This window comes from Tribolium madens, unplaced genomic scaffold, assembly GCF_015345945.1.
Source record: "Tribolium madens isolate multiple individuals breed KSU strain unplaced genomic scaffold, Tmad_KSU_1.1 Scaffold_20;HRSCAF=117;Tcas5.2_LG4, whole genome shotgun sequence".
Classification (NCBI taxonomy): Eukaryota; Metazoa; Arthropoda; class Insecta; order Coleoptera; family Tenebrionidae; genus Tribolium; species Tribolium madens.
This window is the reverse complement of record NW_025400985.1, coordinates 7,958,951-7,981,797: the sequence shown is the minus strand read 5'-3', so window position 1 is coordinate 7,981,797 and position 22,847 is coordinate 7,958,951. Positions and strand designations below refer to the sequence as shown.

Below are 22,847 nucleotides of genomic sequence, written 5' to 3'. Positions count from 1 at the left end.
TAAAGTAAAAAGTAATTAAGAGTGAAATTCTTGCCGACAATAAAAATTTTTGTCTAAATAAGAGAAAACAATGTTTTAAGTGAGTAAATCACTTGGAAAAAGTGGCAAACAATTTAAAAATTTCTTGTGTATTCGGTGTAGGCCTCCCTTGGTGTAAAGTGTGCCTTTCGTCGTTCATTAAAATGTTTTGTTGAAATTACACGATACAAGTGTTATCCTATTATTCTTTTTTTTGTGATTTTCCGGGTCATCCCCGAGCGCCGTTAAAAATTCAGCGGGAGTGTTGCGGTGCCGACAATGTCGGTGTTAAACAGTTGTAATTTGTTGTTTGTGAGAATAATCGTCGACGTCGACACCTCCCATAAATAAGCTTTGCAACTTTTCATCTCGTCGTCGTGATTGCGGCACGGTTTCTCGTCCATAATTTTGCATAAATTATCGCAAACTTAATAAAAGATCCTCACGATTTTTGTCGTTGTTATTTACGTTTGTATCGCGACGAGTGAGGAGTCCCTGTATGATTTATGGAGTGGTTGTAAGGCGAGTTTTTCGCCATAAATCGCCGCACTCCGGCAGAGGCCGAGACGTTAATGAGACATTATTTTTGAAACATCCCACACATTAATCACGTCGACGTTTCGAATACGTGATGGAGGAACGGCCCGGATTTTTCCGGTGGGTGTTGTTGCGGCGATCCGTCTCCTTTTGACGGATAAATTCACTCCGGCGACACACGAATTTCCCTCCTATTTATACGAAAGTTTTCCGAGACTCCTCTTCTTCATATTCACTTTAGCGCGACTTTTTACTCTTGATCCGGCCATTTATATACTTTCCGTTTTTTGCAGTTTGCTACTCAAAGCTTTCAATTTATTAAAAAAGTTTTCAACACCAACCACCATTAGAAATTCCATCATTACGCGCACAACACGCTCCAGATTAACGCAATAATTTTGAAACTCCACTCCTCAAGACCATACAATAAACAATCTTAATCAAAAATTAAAGCGACCACACACCACAGTCTACACAAATTTACACAAAATTACTTACTTCTAGCATAATAAAAACAAAAAATTTTAATTTTAGCAATAACTTGCTTCAATTTTTTTAAATGCTAATAATTTTGGATAATAATATTCGTGACAGGGTCTGTGGGAGTCACCGCAAGTTCGATACAGCGAAGCAACGGATTTGAAAATGGACATTGTCGTCGTTTCTCGAATTCGTCCTGTGACCCCAAAGCATTGATTGGTTTAATTATGGCAATGCAACAGATGACTTAATTATTTCCGAGGTCGTAAGGCCAGACCACACTTAGGGGTCACCGAAACAAGAATTTCTTGAATTGTTCAAGTACGAATTAAAAATTAATTGTGGTAGATTGTCCGTTGCTTGTTAGATATTTATCGTAGTCCTAACATGTACTGTTTCCGTCAAAAAAATTCAAATTAACGTTGACACAACCCGGAGTGAATTATGTTTCTTGATGCACGATTTGTGTCTGCATTCACCTCTTAGTTAAGTTATCGCGTCCATAAATCCTGGCACATAAACAGTGCACACTAACAATTCGGGAATGCACTGTAGGATCTCTCGGGAACTCAGCAATGTCTGCTTGTCATGCGATGAATTCATGAAGAATTAAAGATATGATCTTCCCTTCATTCTTCCTTAATTAAAACCAAGCACCCTCTTATTAGATAAACACCGGCAGTTTTGTGTGAATTAAACCGTCGTAATCCGAGGTTTACCGCAAAAACGCGCCGGTAATTATGGCCGTGTTCGGGTAACCGGTCGACACGTCATAAGAAGCATTCATTTCGCGGATCATTAGTTGATTTAGTTTAATTAATCCGGCGGTAAAAATGTGCGCCCGGTGGTTTTTTCGAGCCGAGCGATATCCTCGTGGAACAAACTCCCAATTAATTTATGACCGGTCCGAATCCCGGGTGGCGCTCGACTGCCTACCCATATATCAGGGAGAACACATACCTGCCAGGTTTCCGGACTCGCACCTTACACAGGAAACGTATTCCGGACGTACCTGTTTCTGAGGGTGCCACTAGCGTGAATTGGCGCTCTTAACTTATAGGAAAAGTTGTACGCGGCCACTTCCAGATGCACTAATGGAAATTAATGGACAACGGAAACGAGATACGAGCGACAAGCCGAACGAATTAGACAAGTAATAAAGAAAAAATCACACAAAACAGTAGTGGAATAAAAATATATTAGGTACAATTAAATTTAGAGTGATTCAAAAATTTTGACCACGAATATCCCTCTAAAAATGAGAATAGATAGCGCAGTATTTATTGACCCACCTTAAAAAATTGCAGCTTTCTAAAAATCGGTTCAAAAAAAATGTTTTCTGAAAATATTTTTGTTGTTTATATTGACTTTAAATGTGACAGCGTTGACAAAATTCATAAATTCTGATTTTACAGCGTGGTGTAGAGTTTAGTTTAAACCCAAATAACTCCAGAATGGTACCTTTTGAAGTACCTTTTTTATAAAAAAATTAATTAAGCTTTCAATTTTTGGTATTCAAAATAAGATTTGTAAGCCGAAAAAAAAGTTATAACCCAAAAACTAAAAGAATTCTATTGTCACCGGAAATGTATTGTTTTTACAAGACTTTCGTTTACACCATATTAAAGAGTGTTTTTTTGTCTCTTCACATGCAAACGGATAAACGATAACAAAAATATTTCCAGAAAAGTATATTTTATACCGATTTTTGAAAAGCTGTAATTTTTAGAAATAAATTAATAAATACGGTGCTATTTATTTTCATTTGTAGAAGGGTATTTGTGGTTAAAATTATGCCACACATTTTTGAATCACCCGATATAACCTCTGTAGTTAAAGCCACGAAACGAGAAGAAACCAGTACGTAGTATTTTTAGTTACATATTTATAGGAAACTTTTGTCTTAAAATTAAATATTCTATTAGCTGTTTAAACTTGTAACAATGAAAACGAAGCACCCTGTATTTGTACCTACTATCTTTGTGTATCAAACGCAAATTCGGTATTTCAAACATTACAAATTCTCAATTTGTTTAACATAAATTTTTCCAGTATTTAACTTTAAATTGTTGCTAAATACCAGGTGAATAAAAAGTATGGAACCAAACGTTTTTTGCTTAAACTATTTATTTTTTGAAAAAACAAATTGATGAGTGATAAAGTACTATAAAAATGTGATGATTTAACAAGAATAAAATTTTTCGAAATTTGCTTTTGTTTTTGAGTTCTACAAAAAAATATTTTTTTAAATGGCAACCCACTATAAAATCATTTTTCTCATAAAAGCTATACTCTAAGGATTACAACTACCTGCTTTATATTTAATTTTTTTAAAAAAAAATTTTCACATAAATTGAAATTTTGACAAAAAAAAACGCATAACTCAACAACAAAACAAAATTCTGTTCTGAAAATACGATCAGATTTTTTATATTACTTTAATTTATATTAATAATTATTTTCTGGAGGTAAATGATTAAAAATAAAACCTCTTGGTTCCATACTTTATATTCACTCTGTATGTGTATTACAACAAGATAGCACTGATAAAGATTGTAAAAAGTAAACAAACTCTTTAATTAAAATACTGTTGTGTTAAACAAGTTTTTAAAATTCTTTTTATGTTTTTTAGATTTATTTCCAGCCGGCTTACAAAAGTTACAGAATATTTAGTGACAGTAAGTACAGTAAAGTAAATGTACATAAATGACAAATTTATTTAATTATATTATGTTAAATTTTTAATGTATTTTTTTCCCAAATCAGACCAATAATCTTAGTTTATTGTAAAAAGATTTTCTCTCACAAAGTAAAACTAGACCAGTGGAAAGTAAAAAATTATTTAAAATTATTTGGTACAAAAAGTTTTCAATAACTGTCATTGGTAGGTCACTATTCAGGTTTTTAATTTTTCATCTTTCAATGTTGTTTACTAGAAGAATACACACAATTACATCAACTTTTTTATGTTTTCAAACTTAGGTTTATAATTTTTAACTCTATTCAAAATATGTAAAAATTTACAAAATTAATTTTTTAGTTTTTCGATTTAAATTAGGGCTCTAGTAAAAAATTAAGAAATATAATATTTGTTTTGTTTTCATGTTTTTTTTTATAAAATTTGTAGGTTAATTGATAGGATTCTTCAGGTTTTTTAAAGTTATTCAAACTCATATTTTTTTCCTAGTGATTTTTTTTTGATTCGGTTTGTCACAGAAACTAGATATAATTAACGCATCACAATTATAATTAATTTGTAATTCTATTTTTAATTATAGTAATCACCATTAAATCGAGTTTTTATTTAAGGTTACATTAGTTACTGTCTCAGTTTTTATATACAGTTTTGCAGTTATAATATACTGTTTGATTTATTTAATTTTAGAGATTTTTATAATTTTATCTTTGTTTTTGTGTTGAAAGTTTATTCGAATATTTTAAATTCTGCATTTCGATGTTAATGATAAAGACTAAATTTTATTTGATTTTAATACAAGATTTACATTTATTACATAGGTCCTTATTTTAAGGTTTTGAGTTTTTGTCTAGTAAGTTTAACTGACCTATTTTAAAATTCAAATGTCTTCTAATTTTCTTCATTAAAATACACAAAAAATGTTGTAATTATTCAATTAATGCCACTCATGTTTTATATGATGTATAAATAACCTTTTATTTTAAATGAAATGTAAAAAATATTGTTTTCTATGATAGAAACACGCGTTCGTGAGATATACCAGTGGGGCCCTCTCTCGTTGCGACCCCACCTCGTCGAGATTGCACATTTATTCACGTAGTTACATGCCAGCGTAATGTTCTTTTCGTTTATTGCCATTTTTATTATGTATACACGAAAGCCGGATTAATAAAACCGGTTGTTGCGTTCCATACCGGCAAGTTTGCTTCTTTACGCGTTAAAATCTAATATTTCTTTATGACAAAAGCGCCCGTGCTTTCTCTCCTCATCCGCAAAAGAAAAATTCCGTAATTGCGCTTGAGCTCAGGTGGTGGTGTTTCTGGTAATTCCCTCCTTTCTATTGGTGTTGGGTGATTTGTTCGGTTGTCGAAATTTTATATTTGCGTTTATACACGACAATAATGTCGCAGATGTTCGCAGAGAAACGGATGGGGTTAGGTCAGACGCTAACAATTGGAGAAAGCGCGATTTGCGACGTGTCGAATTAATAATTTAGAATTTCGAACGTATGAACCCATTTTCTTCTCGACGAAGTCATGAATAAATTCGAGACGGCCGATTGGTAATGCCTTTTAAATGGTGCTTTTTCCGCTCGGACAAAAACAGCGACTACATTAAAAGAAAATTAAACTAACCCTCGGAAAAATATTTTAGATAAATATTTCAGCTAACAAAAGACTCAGTCGTAAATATTCCCCACCGCTTATTTGATGTTTTATTCAGCAGTAAAATTACGGTCAAAAAGTGTTTTCTTAACTCGTCCCATGATACGAAAATAAAACTACGATATCAATACAAAAAATCACAAAGCTAATTGATGGACCGTTACAGCAATTATCAAAAATATTATGGCATTATTACAAAACAATTGCTCGTTGTTTGTTGTTGATTTAACAAAAAAAATTGTTAGCATCAAAAGTACTAAAGAGCTCTCTCCGCAATTTATATATTTTTTCGTTGATTATGACCACTCAAAATGCATAGAGAATTAAAAAAATTATTCCAACGCGACGTAAATCAAACACAAAAATTTACAAAAATGAAACTGTGACACATTTCACACAGTTTATTTCAGTTTAACGTACATAGCTTCATGAATTTTAAAAAATGACAGAAAAGTGTCCTTTTGGCTAGTTTTGCACATCCTAAACATATGGAAAATACAAACAATTATTTAGAATAACTTATTAACAAAACCACGATAGAAATTAAAAATAATAATTACCAACATCAAATTAATAAACAGAATGATCACAATGTTAATTAATAAATTATTTAAGTATCTCTTTGTAATTCTATTTTGTTTAATAAACATTGTTATCTATACCAACTTCTAATCATAAAACCTACAGTTGTATGAATACCGCCTATTAGAACCTTGTTTTAGCAAATTAAAAGGAAAATCAAAAAACTTGTGTATCTAAGTTACTAATTCTGCAAAACTTGTAAAATTAAGTTAAAGAATTCGCGTCCTAGAGAAAAATGCCAGAAACATGGAAAAAATGTTAAAAAAATTCTATCTATAAAAAGTTGAGAGTTTAAATTTTGCACTTTGACTTTATTTATATCTGTTGGAAAAATAGTTCTCCAAGTTTTTTTTTGCTACAGGCTATTAGAAGAAGAAACAAAGGAGCTGTATTCTAAATTGTAACTCTGTTTAATGCTATTTATGGATTTTATTGGTAAATTTTTTGTATCTTTACTAAATAATTATAAAAAACATAGAACAAAGAAAAATTTTAAGTAAGATAAAATACCAGGAACATGAAAAAAAATTTGACAATTATTTTTTGACATTTGACATTTTTTTATGTCTATTTAATGATACTGATAATCTTGTACACTTGGTTGCAAAAAAATCGGAAAATGTCATTATTACTCGTGAAGTACCCTGTATAATTAAGACCCTAACCGATTTTCAGACGCAACTCAAAATACATTTTCACAGATAACTTGGCTTTTGTTGTGTTTGCAAAATTTATTAATTTTATTATTAATTATTAATTTAATTATTAATTTTAAATCAATGTGATGGTTGATATGCATTAAATTTGACAGTATCATTAATTTTACTTTTAACTATCATGATTTTGATATATGGAGAATGCCACAAAAATGGTATGACTAAATCTGTACCGTCAAAGATACACTTGGTTGCAACAAAATCGGAAAATCTCAAAGCATAAAAATGTCAGATTTTTCTATTTATCCATAGTTTGAACATGACTTAATTCTGAAAGGTTAAGTTAAAACTGACAGTTAATCTTTAGTACTCACTACTTATTTGGTTTTCACGTAAGTACTCAACTAATTAATGATCTTGATTTATATTTGATGTTCTCAGCATTTAGGTGCGGCATTGCAAAAAAAATTATTTGAATGCGACATATGACAAATTGACAACTAAATTGACAAGCAAAACCTGTTTCATTCTAAAGAAAATTTAATTTGCCGTTTTTATTGCAATCAACTGTAGATGTTTTTTTTATATCCATTCAGTAAAAGTACAACAATCTTACCAATAAAAACCACAAATAACATTAAACAAAGTTACAACTTAGGATACAGTTTCCTTGATTCTTCTTCTAATCGCCTGTAGCAAAAAAACTTAGAAAATTATTATTCCAACAGAAATAGTGTGTGGAAAATTTAACTTCGAAATTTTTATTGATAGAATTTTTTTTACATTTTTTCCATGTTCCTGCTATCGTGCCTTACATGGCATTTTTCTCTGAGGCACGAATTCCGGCGCAGCTTGTATAGATACAAGATCATCAGTATCATTAAATAGACGTAAAAAAATGTTAAATGCCAAAAAATAAAGGTCAAAATTTTGTAACATATAGAATTTTTTAAAACGGTTTTTCCATGTTCCTGGTATCTTATCTTACTTGAAATTTTTCTCTGGAGCGCGAGTTCTGACACATCCTGTATGTTTGACATAAATACGCAAATAAAAACAATAACATAGCAATTCTATTTACTTTATCTTAGTTTAAATCAAAGAATTAATTAAGTAGAATTAGAATTAGAATTAGAAATAGTATTTGTAATAAAAAAAATTGTTAAAATAATGTCGTTTACACATTTATTAATAATTTTGAATACAACTAGAAAGGAGTAGATTAGAAAAGTTAATATAAATTGGTGAGTTTTTCGATTTGAAGAACAAAATTTTAATATCAGTTTTCACTAGTGAGTACATAATTGAAAATTAACTTTTAACATTTATCATTTGCATAAAAATTAATAAATGAAATTAAAATTTATAATTGCAAAAGCGCTTATTGAAAAATATTTAATAGTTAAATGTCAAAACCATTCCTGTTTATTTTATATTCTCTTGGTTAACATATAGAGTAAAAAAGAAATATTTAATTAAAATATTCTTCACTATTGGCGTATCGACATAATTCGTATTTTTTTTTAAAGACTATATTCATTATAACGCAACAAGTTTGCAATCAGGTTGTTAAAGTTTTTATAACTAAAATTTCATGTTTAATTAAAGTAAATAATTGGCCTGTGTTTATCTTCCACATAAAGTAAGCCACACTGAAAATGTTTGTGAATCATTGAATCCGCCCAACTGGTCAAATTTCAGTTTAAAATTTCGAATTAAAACAAACTCAGATAAAAAGCTCAAGTTTAATTTACTCCGACTCGCCGATATTGTTTTTTACGACTCCAAGATAATTTTAATCACTCGGTGTTAAAAATGCACTCACTTGAGTGGCTAGCGAGGACGAGGCCTGCGACCAGCTCCTCCTCTCGTCCGAGTTGACCGATGGCGCCGGACTGGTGGGGTAGAACAGGACGTGTTTCTCCCCGGTGGAGGGTTGATAGATTTGGGTCCTGCCGACGCCGTTGAGATGCAGCTCTTCTTCGCTCGTCATCGCGACTGTTATTCCGATCGCGACATTGCGTCTGGAGACGACGCCGGCGACGCTCTCCACGTCCGCGTCGGACTGAGCGCGATTCACGTGAGCGGCGACTTCGCAAGGCGACGCACGCGCCCAATGGACACAAAGACGCAATTATTTGTTAGAAATTGCAAATCCCAAACCCGAAATCACAAAATTGTGGAGCGAGTACGCTAATTGTTGAGATGATTAATTGCCGATTGACAAACGGGACAATATATCAAACATAACGCAAAACAACATAAAAATTCACTAAATTGTTTGTTGGGTTTAATATAGAAAATGATTTTATGTTTTCTCTAACCTGGAACAACGTTCCGATAAAGATCAAAAGCGGGCATTGCAACGATTCTTTAGGCAAAAATAACAAATGTTTACAAAGAGAGTGCTTGAATTAAAATTGTGCTTGTGAGATAAACGTTAAAAATAAAGGCACAAAGGGAAAAAAGTCACGTGCTTGAGTATAATATTATTAAAAGAACTAAAGGTAATGACATTTTAAGTGCTCCATAGGTTGGGGTTTTGTACAGTTTGTCAATGTTTATTCATTTTGTGTCATTAGAGCAATAGAGAGACAAACAGATCGACAAAAGATAGATTCTTTAATTTAATGATTACATTGCGTGTCTAAATTTGTCATTTCTATTCTCTAGCGAATTTATTAATTAAACATGAAGAAATTCGGCGAAGAAAAAGCTGGATTTAAGTAAATCTTCATTTGGTTCAATTAAATGCATGCACGTGATTGAATTATGCAAGCACTCTATCGCTTAATTAGGATGTTTGAATGTAGAGTAACAGAATATTCGGGAATGATCTGAAAGCATCCCTTTTAAGTGTTTTGAATATTTAATAGTGTTCAGGAAAGTGGTTCGACGACGTTCATCACCGATACATCAACCTTCTTCATTACATAATGCTCCCGCATTTCTTCAACGCAATTAACTATTCCTTCTGATACAAAGAAAGCAAAGAAACTCACTCGTGAGGCTTAGCGTAAGCCGATATGAGAGCTGCACTCTGGGATAAGACTGCTGGAAAGTCACAACCACCTGAACTGACCCCAACATAAGTGATTTTTTTGAAAATGAATAAAAAGTATTTAAATCCTGAGTGACTTTTTAAAAATCGTTTTTATAAAAACTTTAGTCAAAATTTTAACGAGTTTATTTGCGGTTTGGTGTTACAATATGGAAGCTTGAATTGAGTTTAAATTGAAGACTAAAGGTTGTTTGTGGGCTACGTTTTTGTTCTTGAAACCTTGGCTCATGTCTTGTGGTTGGAACATGACATTGATTTCAGAGTTGCCTAAGGTTATACAAGCCGAATTCTAATTAAGTTATAAATATGTAAGTCAAAATTTGTAGCTTGTATAAACATGAGCTGGTCTGCAATTTAAAATATTGTCATAACTGAAAATTAGCTCACATGCGAGTGAAAACCGCACAATTCGATAATCCCGCTTGAAACTTTTTAATAAAGCTGCTTTTTTGCTCATATTTTTGTTAGGAAACGACGTTACGCGTCTTGCAAAGTGTCGGTTCGTGTCGCGATAAGCCCTGTAAATATCTCTGTAATGTATTCGGCGGATGAATGAGCGGTGTCCAGTTTTCTGGAGAGAGCTCCGCCAGTAGAAGGTATTATCATTCAGGCAGCTCCTGAATATTTCAGCACGTCGGAGATTTTTGTTCGTGATAATACATATTTTATGAGCGTTGCATCTCTTTACACTCTCGGCGCGCCGCAATATTACCGGGTCGACGACGGAACGAGGGCCTTGCCGATTAGTTACTCCGGATGTTTTTCAATCTACTGATATAAGAGGGTTACGGCTAAAGCGATTGTGGCCCCTTTACAGATTATCCGTGTTAAATAAACCCCCGAAGTGTGATGCTGCGGGCTGAGAGTTTGCGACACGACCTCGATGCCAGATATCGACACCGAATCGGAGATGACTGGAACGTGGTTTTCGCAGACTGAATGTTTCACAAAAAAAATTACAAATTTTATTAAAACCAACAAATTATTTATTTTTAACGAGATTTTTCGGTTTCAAATAATGAGAAGACAATTTTTTTCCTTGTAATGTTAGCTGTTTAATAATAACGTTAATCATTTTTTTTTTATTTATTTCACTCTAATAACATGAATAATTATTCAACAAAATTATCAGAGGAATAAAAAAATAATTTAGTTTTGCTCCCATGTGCCACCTATAAAAAATTTAAGCCATTTTAGAATTCACATTTTAAATTTTTGGTACCGTAACGATAAACTTTAGGTTGGGCTACATATAGTGTTTTGCGAAATAAAGAAATTATATTTTGCGTTTTAGTCGTGACAGCTAAGATTGATGATTTTCGGTGGCCTTTTCGACTTTGTCTCGACGAGTAGATCACGTGCAAATGCAAATTAACCGGTCAGGGATCTTCCTGGGGCAATTATCAACCCGAAACATTCGTATTTTCCCATAGTTAGCGAAAATTACCAGCACGAAAAGCTTTCGTTATGTGTACGTGCTATTTTTTGGTATGTATGAACGACATCGTGAAAGCGTGGTTCTAGCCTAGCGATCGTTATTAGGACTTTATATGAATTTAGAGATAGTGCTCTCAGAGGATCTCGTCCTGATTTGCATCGATACAAGCTGTATATTCCAGCTGCCAATTCCACACGAAGCTCGCTCCACCTGTCTTCATTAAAGCTTGCATTAAGGGAACGTCTAGAGCGACACCTACCTCACCATACCTCCGACCCGTCACAATTTACACAACCTCAAACATCCCAGTACAGGATTACGACGAGATCCTAACAGTTATTAGAGTGATGGTTGCGAGCCAGTTTGTTTAATTAATCGAAAAATCGGTACTTGGCCACTCGACATTACAATTTCCAACTGAATTACGGTTGAAAAAATAATCGTACAATTACGTGCATACTTGGCGGCGTTTCAATTTTAAAAAAGTCTGATGAAAACGGGAATTATTTGATTAGGAGCCCGAAGCAATCATTTTTTCCGTCGCAAAACGAGGGCAAAGACTCTGAAATATGATGTGAACCTGCGGACATATGTGTCTGATTAGCTCGACTATTCCCACGAGGCAATGCACACACAAAACTAATCTCGTGCTCTATAGTGGACAGAAATTTAGGTGTAATGTGTTTTTAACTTCATTACATCACGTTATACGTGTTCGCATGGAAATTCTCCCCGGTTTTCACAAATCTTTGCAATAAAATTACGATTTTTTTTTCACGTTGTTTCTGTTAGGGGGTGGATTATTTCCGGCCGTGATGATGTATTTGGATAGAGGCGCACGAAAGTCGTGATCGTAATCAAGGATGGTAGTTTAGAATGACACGGCATGTCACTCACAGCCGTGCTTTTGTACTTTCGCTAATGAAAAGGTCGCAGAATCAAAACGCACCCCTTGACTAGATTTCAGAACGATCGTGACACTTTTCCCGGTTCTAAAAAAACGCAGACACCTGTCCCACTTTGTCGGTACTCATCGCGAGAACTCCTGCAAGAAAAGAATCACAACAGAATTTGACAGAAATACACGCTTAACAAGTTGCGCGAGATGCGAAGTAATAATCGAGAAGTAAATAATAGTTCTTCTCATCAAGTGGTGTAACATTTCTAAGAAAAACACAATACAGAGTTGTTTTAGATAAAAAACTCAACTTTGTCTTATTTTCAATTACCTACTGTGTGGAATTGAAATAGTATATTCAATAACGAGAACAAAAAGTGACCAATTACGCACAAGTGGGGAGTCTTATGCACGAGGCGTCTGCCGATCTAAACCGAGCGTTAAATGAAGCGTCTATTATTAATATTAAATGTTTACTAATTTAAGCTGATTTTGGTTTAAATAATCGGTGGTTTTAATGACAAAACTTTGCATTAATTTTGAAAGTTGTCACGCGCAATTTGTCAGACACATCTAAAGCTTTCCGCCAATCGCACAACCTCTTACGTTATTTTTCTAATACCACCACACGTAGTTAAGTGTTAGGAACATAATACGATTAATTTGATATTGTCAAGTTTGGTAGGTAATTGACTGTATAGAAGATGTCACTTTCGTATGTGGTTGTGGGAAAAAATATTATTGATTTTTTTAATGCAAATATGTATTAAAATTTACTTCTCTTAAATTTTTTTAGGTTTTAACAGATTTTTGTACTTAATTTCTTAAAACGTTAATTACGATATTGAAATAAGAAACAAGAAAATTCTTTGCTTAGTTAAAAATTATAATTTTATTTTATACTGTGCGGTAAATTAAGTTTCTCGGCTCCATTCCAAGTAAAGTTTGCCGAAAGATATATCGGGTTTACAACTTAATCCTTCTTCTTTTCACTAATTTTTATGAAGGCCTAACCGCAAACCATAATTTCTAGACTCCAATAAAAGGAGATTTTCTTAATGCTGGACCAGGACCGTTCTTCATATCCTTGATGATGATTACAGTTTTATATTGGGGTGCTCATAAATTTATTAAAAAATCAAACTCATAAAAGGTTGTAAACACGGTATACTTTATGGCAGACATTACAGTATCAGAGTCGGTATACTTAGCAACACTTATCCGATTGCTATTTTTGACTTTTTTGTCGCCTCGTCTTTATACATCTTCTTTTGTCTTTAACATTTGACTTACCAAACTTATATTGTAAATTACTATTAATGAAAGTGGTATTTTATACCAAAATAAAAATGGTACCTAAGTTACTTATTCACTGTGTATATTTTTGTATTTGTTGTGGATTTTGGTAAGTTGCGCGTATTTCTGATATTTGAAAGCAGAGATTGCAGTCACGTGTGGCGTCTTTTGGCCAAAATTAGAAAAGAAACGAAACGTTTTCGTTATTCTAGTGAGACTTGTGCAGCGGCAGGGAATGAATTAAAAATGGCGTTACGGTAAGGAAATACTAAGTATTCTGCAGGTAGGTGCATATAAACTAGGAAACGTGTAATATCCTTTCCGACGTAGGTAAAATAGAGTTGGGAGTGTTCCTGTGTGGAAAATCATTACTCGAAGAAAGAAAGCATCGTGGCAGTTGGAGTTTTCGTGTAAATGATTTGACACCATTTGGGGCAGCTGTTATGTTCCGGAATGGCGGGGGATGTTCCGGTTAATTTTTAAACCTGTCACATTTCGTGGATTGTTCGATCGAAATTCGTCTAGGGCACGACCGTGACGTGCTATTAGTAATTTTGAAATATTCATAAAGCGTTAGTTGGGCCGTAAGTGTGGACTGAGAGAAGTATATTAGAGGACCGCTCAATAAGTCGTTAAAGTCATCACGGGAAATTTACCGGAAGAGAAGTATATAATCGACAAAATGTTTTCATGTGTCTGGAAACAAGTTTCCCGCCATTTCCGTGATTGATGAACTAATATAAGCTTTTATATCGTGAATTTGATAAGTTTAAAAGTTCGGAAACTCACGCCAGAAAGTAATTCGGATCTTTTAAAGAAATCGTCAGATTTTCGCGACGTTGTGGTTTTGTTGTGTGCGATGTCATTTTCCGGTCGTTTTGCCTCTGACGTAAATTGGAAAAACTCGGATAATTATCGAGACATTTTCGAAACAGTCCGTTTCTAATTGCTCTCTTGTGGCTTATCTGGATTTGGTCGCGGTGGCGCAAAATTATGAAAGAGAGCCATCTCGTCGTTGAAATGAAAGCGCCGAACCAAGGATTTGTGATTGCAAAGCACGTGAAGCATTGTAGGCAAAGTGCACACAGTCATCTCCAAACAAAGCGGCCAGCTGGAGCCACTAACGAGCGCAGCCCAAAAGCTCCTACATCAAAGACGGTTTTATTAAAACTCCCCACAAAGAAAGAATTTCTACGTACAAAATAATATACATATACGGGATCGAACGAATACACGCTTTTCACTATCCATTCATCTGCTTGTTACCGTTAAAAGGCAATTAAGACGCCGCCGACTCAGACCCTTCCTTTTATAGCAAAAGATACGCTTGAACGTAAAAACGATGACCCACTCGAAATAAAATATACAAATAATTAAAGCACCAAAGCACCTTTTTACCCGATAAAAAGAAAACTTTTATCATCGGACGGCTAATGCCGAGTTATCGTTTAAAATACTGGCACTAATGCGGTCTCCTCCACTCGACTTATCGTTTTATTAGCAAAATAATGATCTTTATTTTTGCCGTTTTCTTTCATCTCAACTCAACCAAAGATTTGAAACGATTATAATGATAAAAATATCAAAATTCAAAAATATTACAATATATACAAGGTGTTTTAGAACTCTCCAGAGAAAAGTGCCAAGTAAATTAAGTTTAAATTTTGCACTTTGAGTCTATTTATTTCTGTTGGAAAAGTAATTTTACATGTTTTTTTGCTGCAGAAGAAACAAAGAAGCTATAAGCTAAATTGTAAATATGTTTATTATTTCACATGTTTTTTCATTATGCTCAAACTCTTTCAGAGAGTGTATTTTCATAAACCGTTTTTTGTAGATGTTGGCTTCATCACGGTTAAAATTACCTCCTTCTGAAAATAATCTGAAAGAAATGTTTTGGTAAAGTTTGAGAAGAAGTCACTTAATTTTAGAGCCAAAATGGCAAATCATTGCGATTTTGTTTGATTTCGTTGTAATTATTTTTGAAGATTTCTTCAAATTTCGCTTTTGCTTCTTCCAAAAGTGTCTTCGTTTGTTCGATAATAGCCGCAACCTGGAATTAGTCTGAATTAGTCGAATTTTGTAGTTTTTCAATTTCTCTCAAAGTCGACTCGAATATATTTTTAATATAATATTTTTTCTTTGGATAGTTGGGTGACTTTTCAGTCATATATTTCTGTACCTTCTAGAAATTTTACTGAGTGACATTAAAATTGTTATTGTTGCATTTTTATTGTCAACAAGTGTGTTTTCACACATTTTTAGCTTTTTGCATAAACTCTTAACGGTCTTCGAGTTCTCCCAATTTGACACCATTTTTTCCATGTTTTTGTTATCTCATCTTACTTGAATTTTTTTCCTGGAACGTGAGTTATGGCACAGCCTGTACACACAAATTATTACAAGTCGTTCCCGAAACTGGACAATTATCTCACAATGTTTTTCTTTTCTATAGTGAAATTCGCTTTGGTTTGTGTTGAGTGCCCGTAAACTTCTTGAGTGAGTTCCGTTAATGTCTCCTTTCAATCGGTCGCTATAAGTGAGGGATGTCTTCGTGGGATTGGAATCGAGATGATCCGGACGTAATCTCGCGGTGGATCTGAGGGCTGGAAGTGGCACACGGTGGAATTTCTCATGCAGATTGAAGATTTAACGATAAAAAACCTTTCTGATCACACGCTAACCTTAAATAATCTTCAATTTCGTCGAGGCAAAGGTCGCTCCTGCCCCTCTCAAATAAATTTGTTTCCGTTGATCGCATTGTTCACTCTGTGGAAAATTATGAAAATTGAAAAGACCGTCCCGACAAGCGCTTCCGCCAATTTAACAGCGATATTTCACTTGCGCGACTTACTTTACTATCGGACATAAGCCTGTCATTTGCCCAAGTCGCTCCTCCGTTTGAAGAATACGTGATGCACGATGAGGAGGGGGAGGAGGAGACGAAGGATGAGAAGGAGGCGAATAATGGCGACAGATTCGAGTGGCATTGTCTCGGAAAGGAAGCCGTTTCGTGGTCCGGATCCGCGGAGTCGATCCGATAGACGATATTGTTACAGTTTACAGCGACCGTATTTAGTTTCTTACAAACAATACCGAAGAGGCTTTGTTCCTCACCCTAGCGCGACAACTGACGTGGGCTCGATTGGGAACATACATGAATTTTTAGCCGACGAGGGATGCCTGATAATGCCACAAAACGATAGATTCGGTTCGCCTAAAGTGACTTCTTCTGTCGCACTGCTTTTATCCACTGTTTTACCCGCGGATTTTTTACAAACTGTTGACGCGACGCAAACTCACACGTTTGGCCCGCTTCTACATGATTATATGTATTATTATTTTTAATAATAAAGGGTTTGTTAATTGAAATATTAAAAGGTATAAATTGCATTTATTAATAAAGAAAGCTTTTTGTTAATGACAGACGCTTTATCAGTGGTAGATGGGTAAACTGCAAAAACATTTTTATTTACTGCAAGCAGCCACTTTTTTGTAGACAACAGAAGGAACAGGAGAAAAAGCCGTTTACATGATCTTGATCTGTTGCCAAAAATCACTTTAAAATGTGATACAAATTTTAGAGTTTTGCAAGAGTTCAATAAACAAAATCAGATTATTATTTTTTTTTCGTGGTCAAATTACCTTCTTCATTTCTTATAGTGGAGATTGTAAAAATATTAGTTAAAAAAGCAACATAAATATGGTTTGATCTTTTAGCTTTTTTAAGGCAGATCTAAATCACAATATTATACAGGGTGTTCTGTTTTTATTGTTACAAACTTAAACAGGTGATAGAATATTCAATTTTAAGACAAAAGTTTCCTATGAACATGTATCAAAAAATGTTATGTAAGCGAGCTACACCCTCTGAAAGAGATGCGTTTCTAATGGGGTTTTCCCACTATTGTAGAATAGATAAAATTACAAGAGTTGGTACAGCTGATTACTTTTAAACACCTAAACGAATTTAAAGATCAGTTGTCGAAATTTTTAATCACGGGTTTCTTAAACGGTGATAAAAATTTAATTTTTAATTTTTATCCTCTTTATGGTCTGTAAGACAAATTGTAAACTGATTTTACTCAAAAACGGTAAGTTTTATCGAAAAAACTAAAGAGACCTCTTTTTTGTGAAAAACTATGAAATCTAGAATTTTGTGGCTGAAATCCACAAATTATTTTATAGAAGTATTTAGAACATTTGAAAGGCCTAGGAGAAAAACGATAAAGGTCCAATTTTGCAGTTTTCGAGTTAAGTAAGAGTTAAACTTTTGTGACTATTCAATTCACTACTTTTTTTTTCAAATATTAACCAATAAAATAGCAGATAATTACTATGGTATCTTAGCAACAACAAATTTAAGCGAATATTCCACTCGCGATAAAATATCGAGCGATCAAGATTATTTGTAATCGAGTCAACCTTGGATTCGAAAACGTTTGTCTGTAAAATGTCAATTAAAATGACAAGTCGAAAAGTAAAATCAAAAGGGTAATGATTATAATAACTAAATTTATAATTTACCTTCAAAAAAGAGCGGTCTTACTCGTATTATTATACAGCGGCGACTAATTCCAGCCCATTTTGCCGTTTTACCTTTTAACTTGTCAGTTTATTTGACGTTTCACATGCAGTTAGACATACGTTTGCGGATGCAAAGATGACTCGATTACAAATTATCTTGATCGCTCGATATAACTGGATATGTGTAACGCAAATTTGCCGTTTGCTTCATTAAAGAATCTGTTGAATACCATTCGTAGTCAAAAATTGTAGAATATGATTTAAAAATATGCAGGTATGCATGGTAAATATACACTTGCATATTTTGAATAAAATAAAATTAATTGTTATATTTATTCTTATTATAATGGTCAACACATTTTGCAAATGTTAACTCTGAAAAGAAATCTGTTTTTCGAGATATCTCGCTAATGCCGAATTAAGGTAAAGCTCGTGGAGAGCCGGTAATGTCTTTCCGGTTCTTTATCGTGCCTGTTATTGGTGATGTGTTCAATTTACGAGCATCATTACCTTTGGTAAATGCAGTTGAACGTCACAAAAGACCGGAATTCGGCGTAGGAATAACTCGGTGACCGCGCGTATCGATTTCAGATCGACGGGCATAAAGCAGGTATGTGGCTACCAAATACACCTCCGGGTACACTGTAGGTATTTTAATATGATTTCGACCCGACTGCTGCACATTATTGGGAATCTGCACAGATGCTACGCAGTCATTCTTGACGTATGTCCTCTCTGTCGTTTCCGGAACCTGACGCTATACATATCTCTTTCGCTCGGCGCCGAGGTTATTGGTTTCCGGATGGGTTGTTGTAACGGCGCTTTTTCTTTTTTTTTTCAGATGCTCGGATTGACTAGTGGATCCGCAACTTATAAGAAGTATCGCGAAATTGAATCGAGAGTGAAAAGTCTATTTTTACATGGGAGTACAAACAGAAATAATCCGATACGAAACACTAAACTTAAAAGATCACGGGAGAAGGAAAGTTGCCACTTTTTGTGAGGAAACAAAAGACGAAACCTTGACAGTGATGGAGAGTTGAAGCCGCATCAAAGTCGCAAATTAAATTTTGTACAATTATAGCAAAAGTTTTGCATTCTCTAAGGCTTCAAAATTTATTTTTACAAACTGGTTCGGGTTGCAGACTATTTTTTGGAAAAAATTGTCTGACACCTGTAGGAGTGAGTCAGTTTTATTTAAAATAATATTTTTATTTGCGATTTTATATTTTAAACTGCGCCGTTCAGATAAATTCAAATTAAATTTCTTTTCTTTGCAAAACCGTCTGAATCGTTGCAAAAACTTATAATTAATGTGGGGCTGTACGTCTGTATAATCTACCGGTTTGTCATTGATGATGGTTTAGGGACGCGCTTAGATTAATTTAGAGGTGGCCAGAGACGGGACGTTAATATTTATCATGGAATCGGTGAAAACGCAATCCGATACCTCTTGAGTATCTCTGTCTCTTTCGCGACATAATCTCCGTTTATATACGTGTGACATTATACGGAATTGTCGGCCCCAGCTTTGTGCCTCTCTCGTATTTATGATTACGTGCTTGCCACATTATTAAGCTAGATATCAATCTTTTTACGTGTTTATACACCTATTATCAACATGTGTTGCCTTGTATTACCAGCGACTCTACGACTCTTTTTTTCGCAGGTTGCGCCATTCGCTACCCTTACGTGAGTCGCGGTCATTTTTCATTTTTGTTTTTCGGTTTTAATTAACGTTTCGAGGGCATAATTACGACGCGCGATCTCTAATTTTTACGTTGACGACTCATAAAACACGACTTAAATATCCAATTGTTACCCGGAAACACGAAGATGGAAGCATGCAAGACAAAGACGGACGGTTTGTAATAATAACACTTTATTTATGACATCAGTCGTTAACTGCAAACATAATTTACAATTTTCCGCGACTAAAAATGTAGTGCTCAAGTGGGTCGAAGGTAAAACTGTAGCCCACAGACCCTGAATTTTAAACTAATGAAAACATTATTTTTTATTATACATGGTACATTTTTAGAAACCACTAAATACGTGTAAACATCAGATTGGAAAAGTAACTTTTTTCTGTGTTAGGCAGGATTTCATTTTTTTCGTATTTAAAGCTTTTGGTGGATGCGCCGATTGGCTATTAAATATTTCCGATCGTGTTTAAACCAATTCGCGGATTGATCGGCTTGAGAGTTGTTAATGGTCGGCGTTTTACGTCTTTTCCGTTGTAATTAAGCGGCCGAAGCGCACCATAAAATCCATATAAATTACAGGTGAAGGTTTTTTTACGAGGCAATCCTCCCGGTTATTGTCAATAATTTTTATTCGTCTAAGTGGATCTCCTCAAGCTTATTGTTGTCATAAAGAGGCCTTCGACAACGACTCCCGAACTTCTCGACAATTAGAAAGCGCGGCTCTCACGTACTACCAGAAGTAGAACTTAATAAGCATATGTAAATTGTGTAATAACTGAGAAATGATTGTAACGGTCGTCAAGAGAGAATCTCATTAGAGGCGGAACGGCGTTCATAAAGCCGCCGTCTTGCTGTACTTCCTTTGACATAATGTCGGGAATCTCCGGAATAAATCTGTCTAATCATACGGCATAACGTGCCAAGTACGCACTAACACAGCATTACGGCTACTAACTAGGACTCGGCGTGTAATAAGACAGCGTCAAGATTCACTGCCGAAGTTGGGACGCCTGCGGTGTTCCGATAAGGCGACGTCTTCTTATATCTCACCGTTTCCGGTCCGACATCCGGACCACGGACCGGACTATCCTCTTTTATGAATATCCATCAACAGTGCTTTTACAAGAACTAAAAATCTAACACCCGGCGACGATAACTCGCAATTGTATCATACCGACACTTCAATGGAAATTGAAATCCCACAAAAAACGATAGATAAGAAGAGCTTTAGATGAAAAATTCTATTACTCCACGAAAAAGACTCACACGTAGCAAAGCTGACAAAAGTCGCTCCGAAAACCATAACCAACTTAAATATGTTCCAATAAAACAGTTTGAAACAAACTTATTTCACAATTATCAGTTTTAAAACAGGCTTAGAATATGAATCAGGTAACTTATAAATAAAGACCGGATTTTAAAACTTTAAAAAATGCAAAAAAGGATTCTAAAAAGGACAGCAAAAACATAAAATAAGACATTAAACTAGGAACATAGATCATAAAAACCTAAGAGAATATTTTTGTTTTATAATATCATTTAATTTAAAAAAAAGTCCTCTTGTTAAACTCAGTCCGAAGACATAAACCTCGGGCTATAGCTATCGTCACACTGGCAACTTCGCAACTGCGTTTTTAAGGAGAAATTAGTCAGAAACTTTTGATTTCTGTCTAAAAGAAAAATCTGTGTTACTAGTGAACTCTACTTTGATTCAGAAGATTTCATTATTTCATACAAAAAAAAACATAGTAAAAGTGACAAAAGTGGCCATAGCTTATGCATGGTGTATCAAAAAGATGGGGACAAAGAATAACCTGAGATTGCTCAAGTCAAAATAAAGCCATTTAACTTAACTTAACTTAACTTACCAAATTGCACCGTTTAAAAGTTAGAGGACGCCAAAGTTTCAAAATTATTGTTGTTTTTCTTTAATAACTTTTAATGGAGTTTCAGTGCTCTTTCTTTTGTTTTTATTATTGTAAAGTACTTACCTATTACCAACTTAACACATTTTGAACCATATTTTTGCTATTCATAATCCGAAGGGCCTAATTCTTTTTATATTCAAAAAGTACATTATTTTTAAACAATTTTTGTATTTTATAAATTTTTTGTATCGGCCTTGGTTTTAGAGTAAAAAAACAATTTAAGTAGACGTGTTAAAACTTTGGACGTTAGGTATTTATTTTTATTGTTTTTGAAATTGTATTATAAAATTTTAGGTTTTAGTTTCTTTATATAGTAGATATGACAATCTAATCTATTTTTTTAATTACAAACTAACATAGAATGTTGATATTAATTACTGTGAGTGATTCGAATGGTGTACAAACAACTGAAAATTATGCACTTTTTCAATATTTTTAATCGAGTTTGCACTAGGATCTATGTATTTGTGATTAACTTTACAGGCTCAGACTTCCTAAAATTGTGTGCAACACCTTATACAGGGTGCGCCAGAACTCGCGCCCCAGAGAAAAATGTCAAGTGCCGGCGGCAATGGGTCGCCACAAAGTGCAGCCGAAGATGTAACTTTTGTTTGCATAAGAAAGTTATTAGACCCTTAATTCCGCCAATCCCAGAAGGGCACCTCAGGGTGGGATCGAAAAATTATATTTGTTGCTGGGTTACAAAAATAATACCAATTTGCCTAGAATCTTCAATAAATAGTTGGTCTACTGTAATTTTCAAATCTGTCATGTGTTGACATAACACGCTATTTTGGAATATTTTTCTCCCCGAAGAGGTTTTACACGAGTGTAATGGTTTGAATTTGTGTTAGATATCAATTGTGTGGTTTAAGTTAATAAGTTTTAACCATGTAATTAACCGCTGATAATTTGGAGATAATAACCATTTTTGGAAAGTGTTGGCGTAACGCCAGGGAGGCAGCTAGGATATTTTCCGAACGTTTTCCTGACAGAAATCGCCCATGCTATAAGGTCACATTGAGGGTCATTGCCAGGGTGCAAGAGCGGTCAAGTCCTACCAGACCGAAAAGAAATTAGAGGTGTTCCCAGAACGGCGCGCATAGTTGAAAATGAAGAAGCTTTTCTTGATTTTTTAAGGTCGCACTAAGTAGATGCATCAGAGAAGTTGTAGTCATTATAAATGACATACTCGTATTATGACAGAGGAAATTTCAAATGCTTTGTTTCCGGGGGCATTTCAGCGATGATTTTCAGTAAATTTGTGGACTGACTGAGAATATTCCAAATGCTTTTTTCCGGGAGAATCAGCAATGATTTTCAGTAAATTTGTGGACTGTTTAATTTCAATATCAATA

At 34.2% G+C, this 22,847-nt stretch overlaps 1 protein-coding gene across 1 annotated transcript in view; it reads right to left on the bottom strand.

Annotated features, from left to right (window-relative positions):
• Positions 1-8,689, bottom strand: part of LOC123005570 (gamma-sarcoglycan) — a 69,010-nt gene extending 60,321 nt beyond the window's left edge. Inside the window, exon 1 of the mRNA XM_044399368.1 lies at positions 8,461-8,689. Coding sequence (XP_044255303.1) covers positions 8,461-8,628 — 168 coding nt within the window. The 5' untranslated portion in view covers positions 8,629-8,689. The remainder of the gene's footprint in view (positions 1-8,460) is intronic.
• Positions 8,690-22,847: the final 14,158 nt, after the last annotated feature.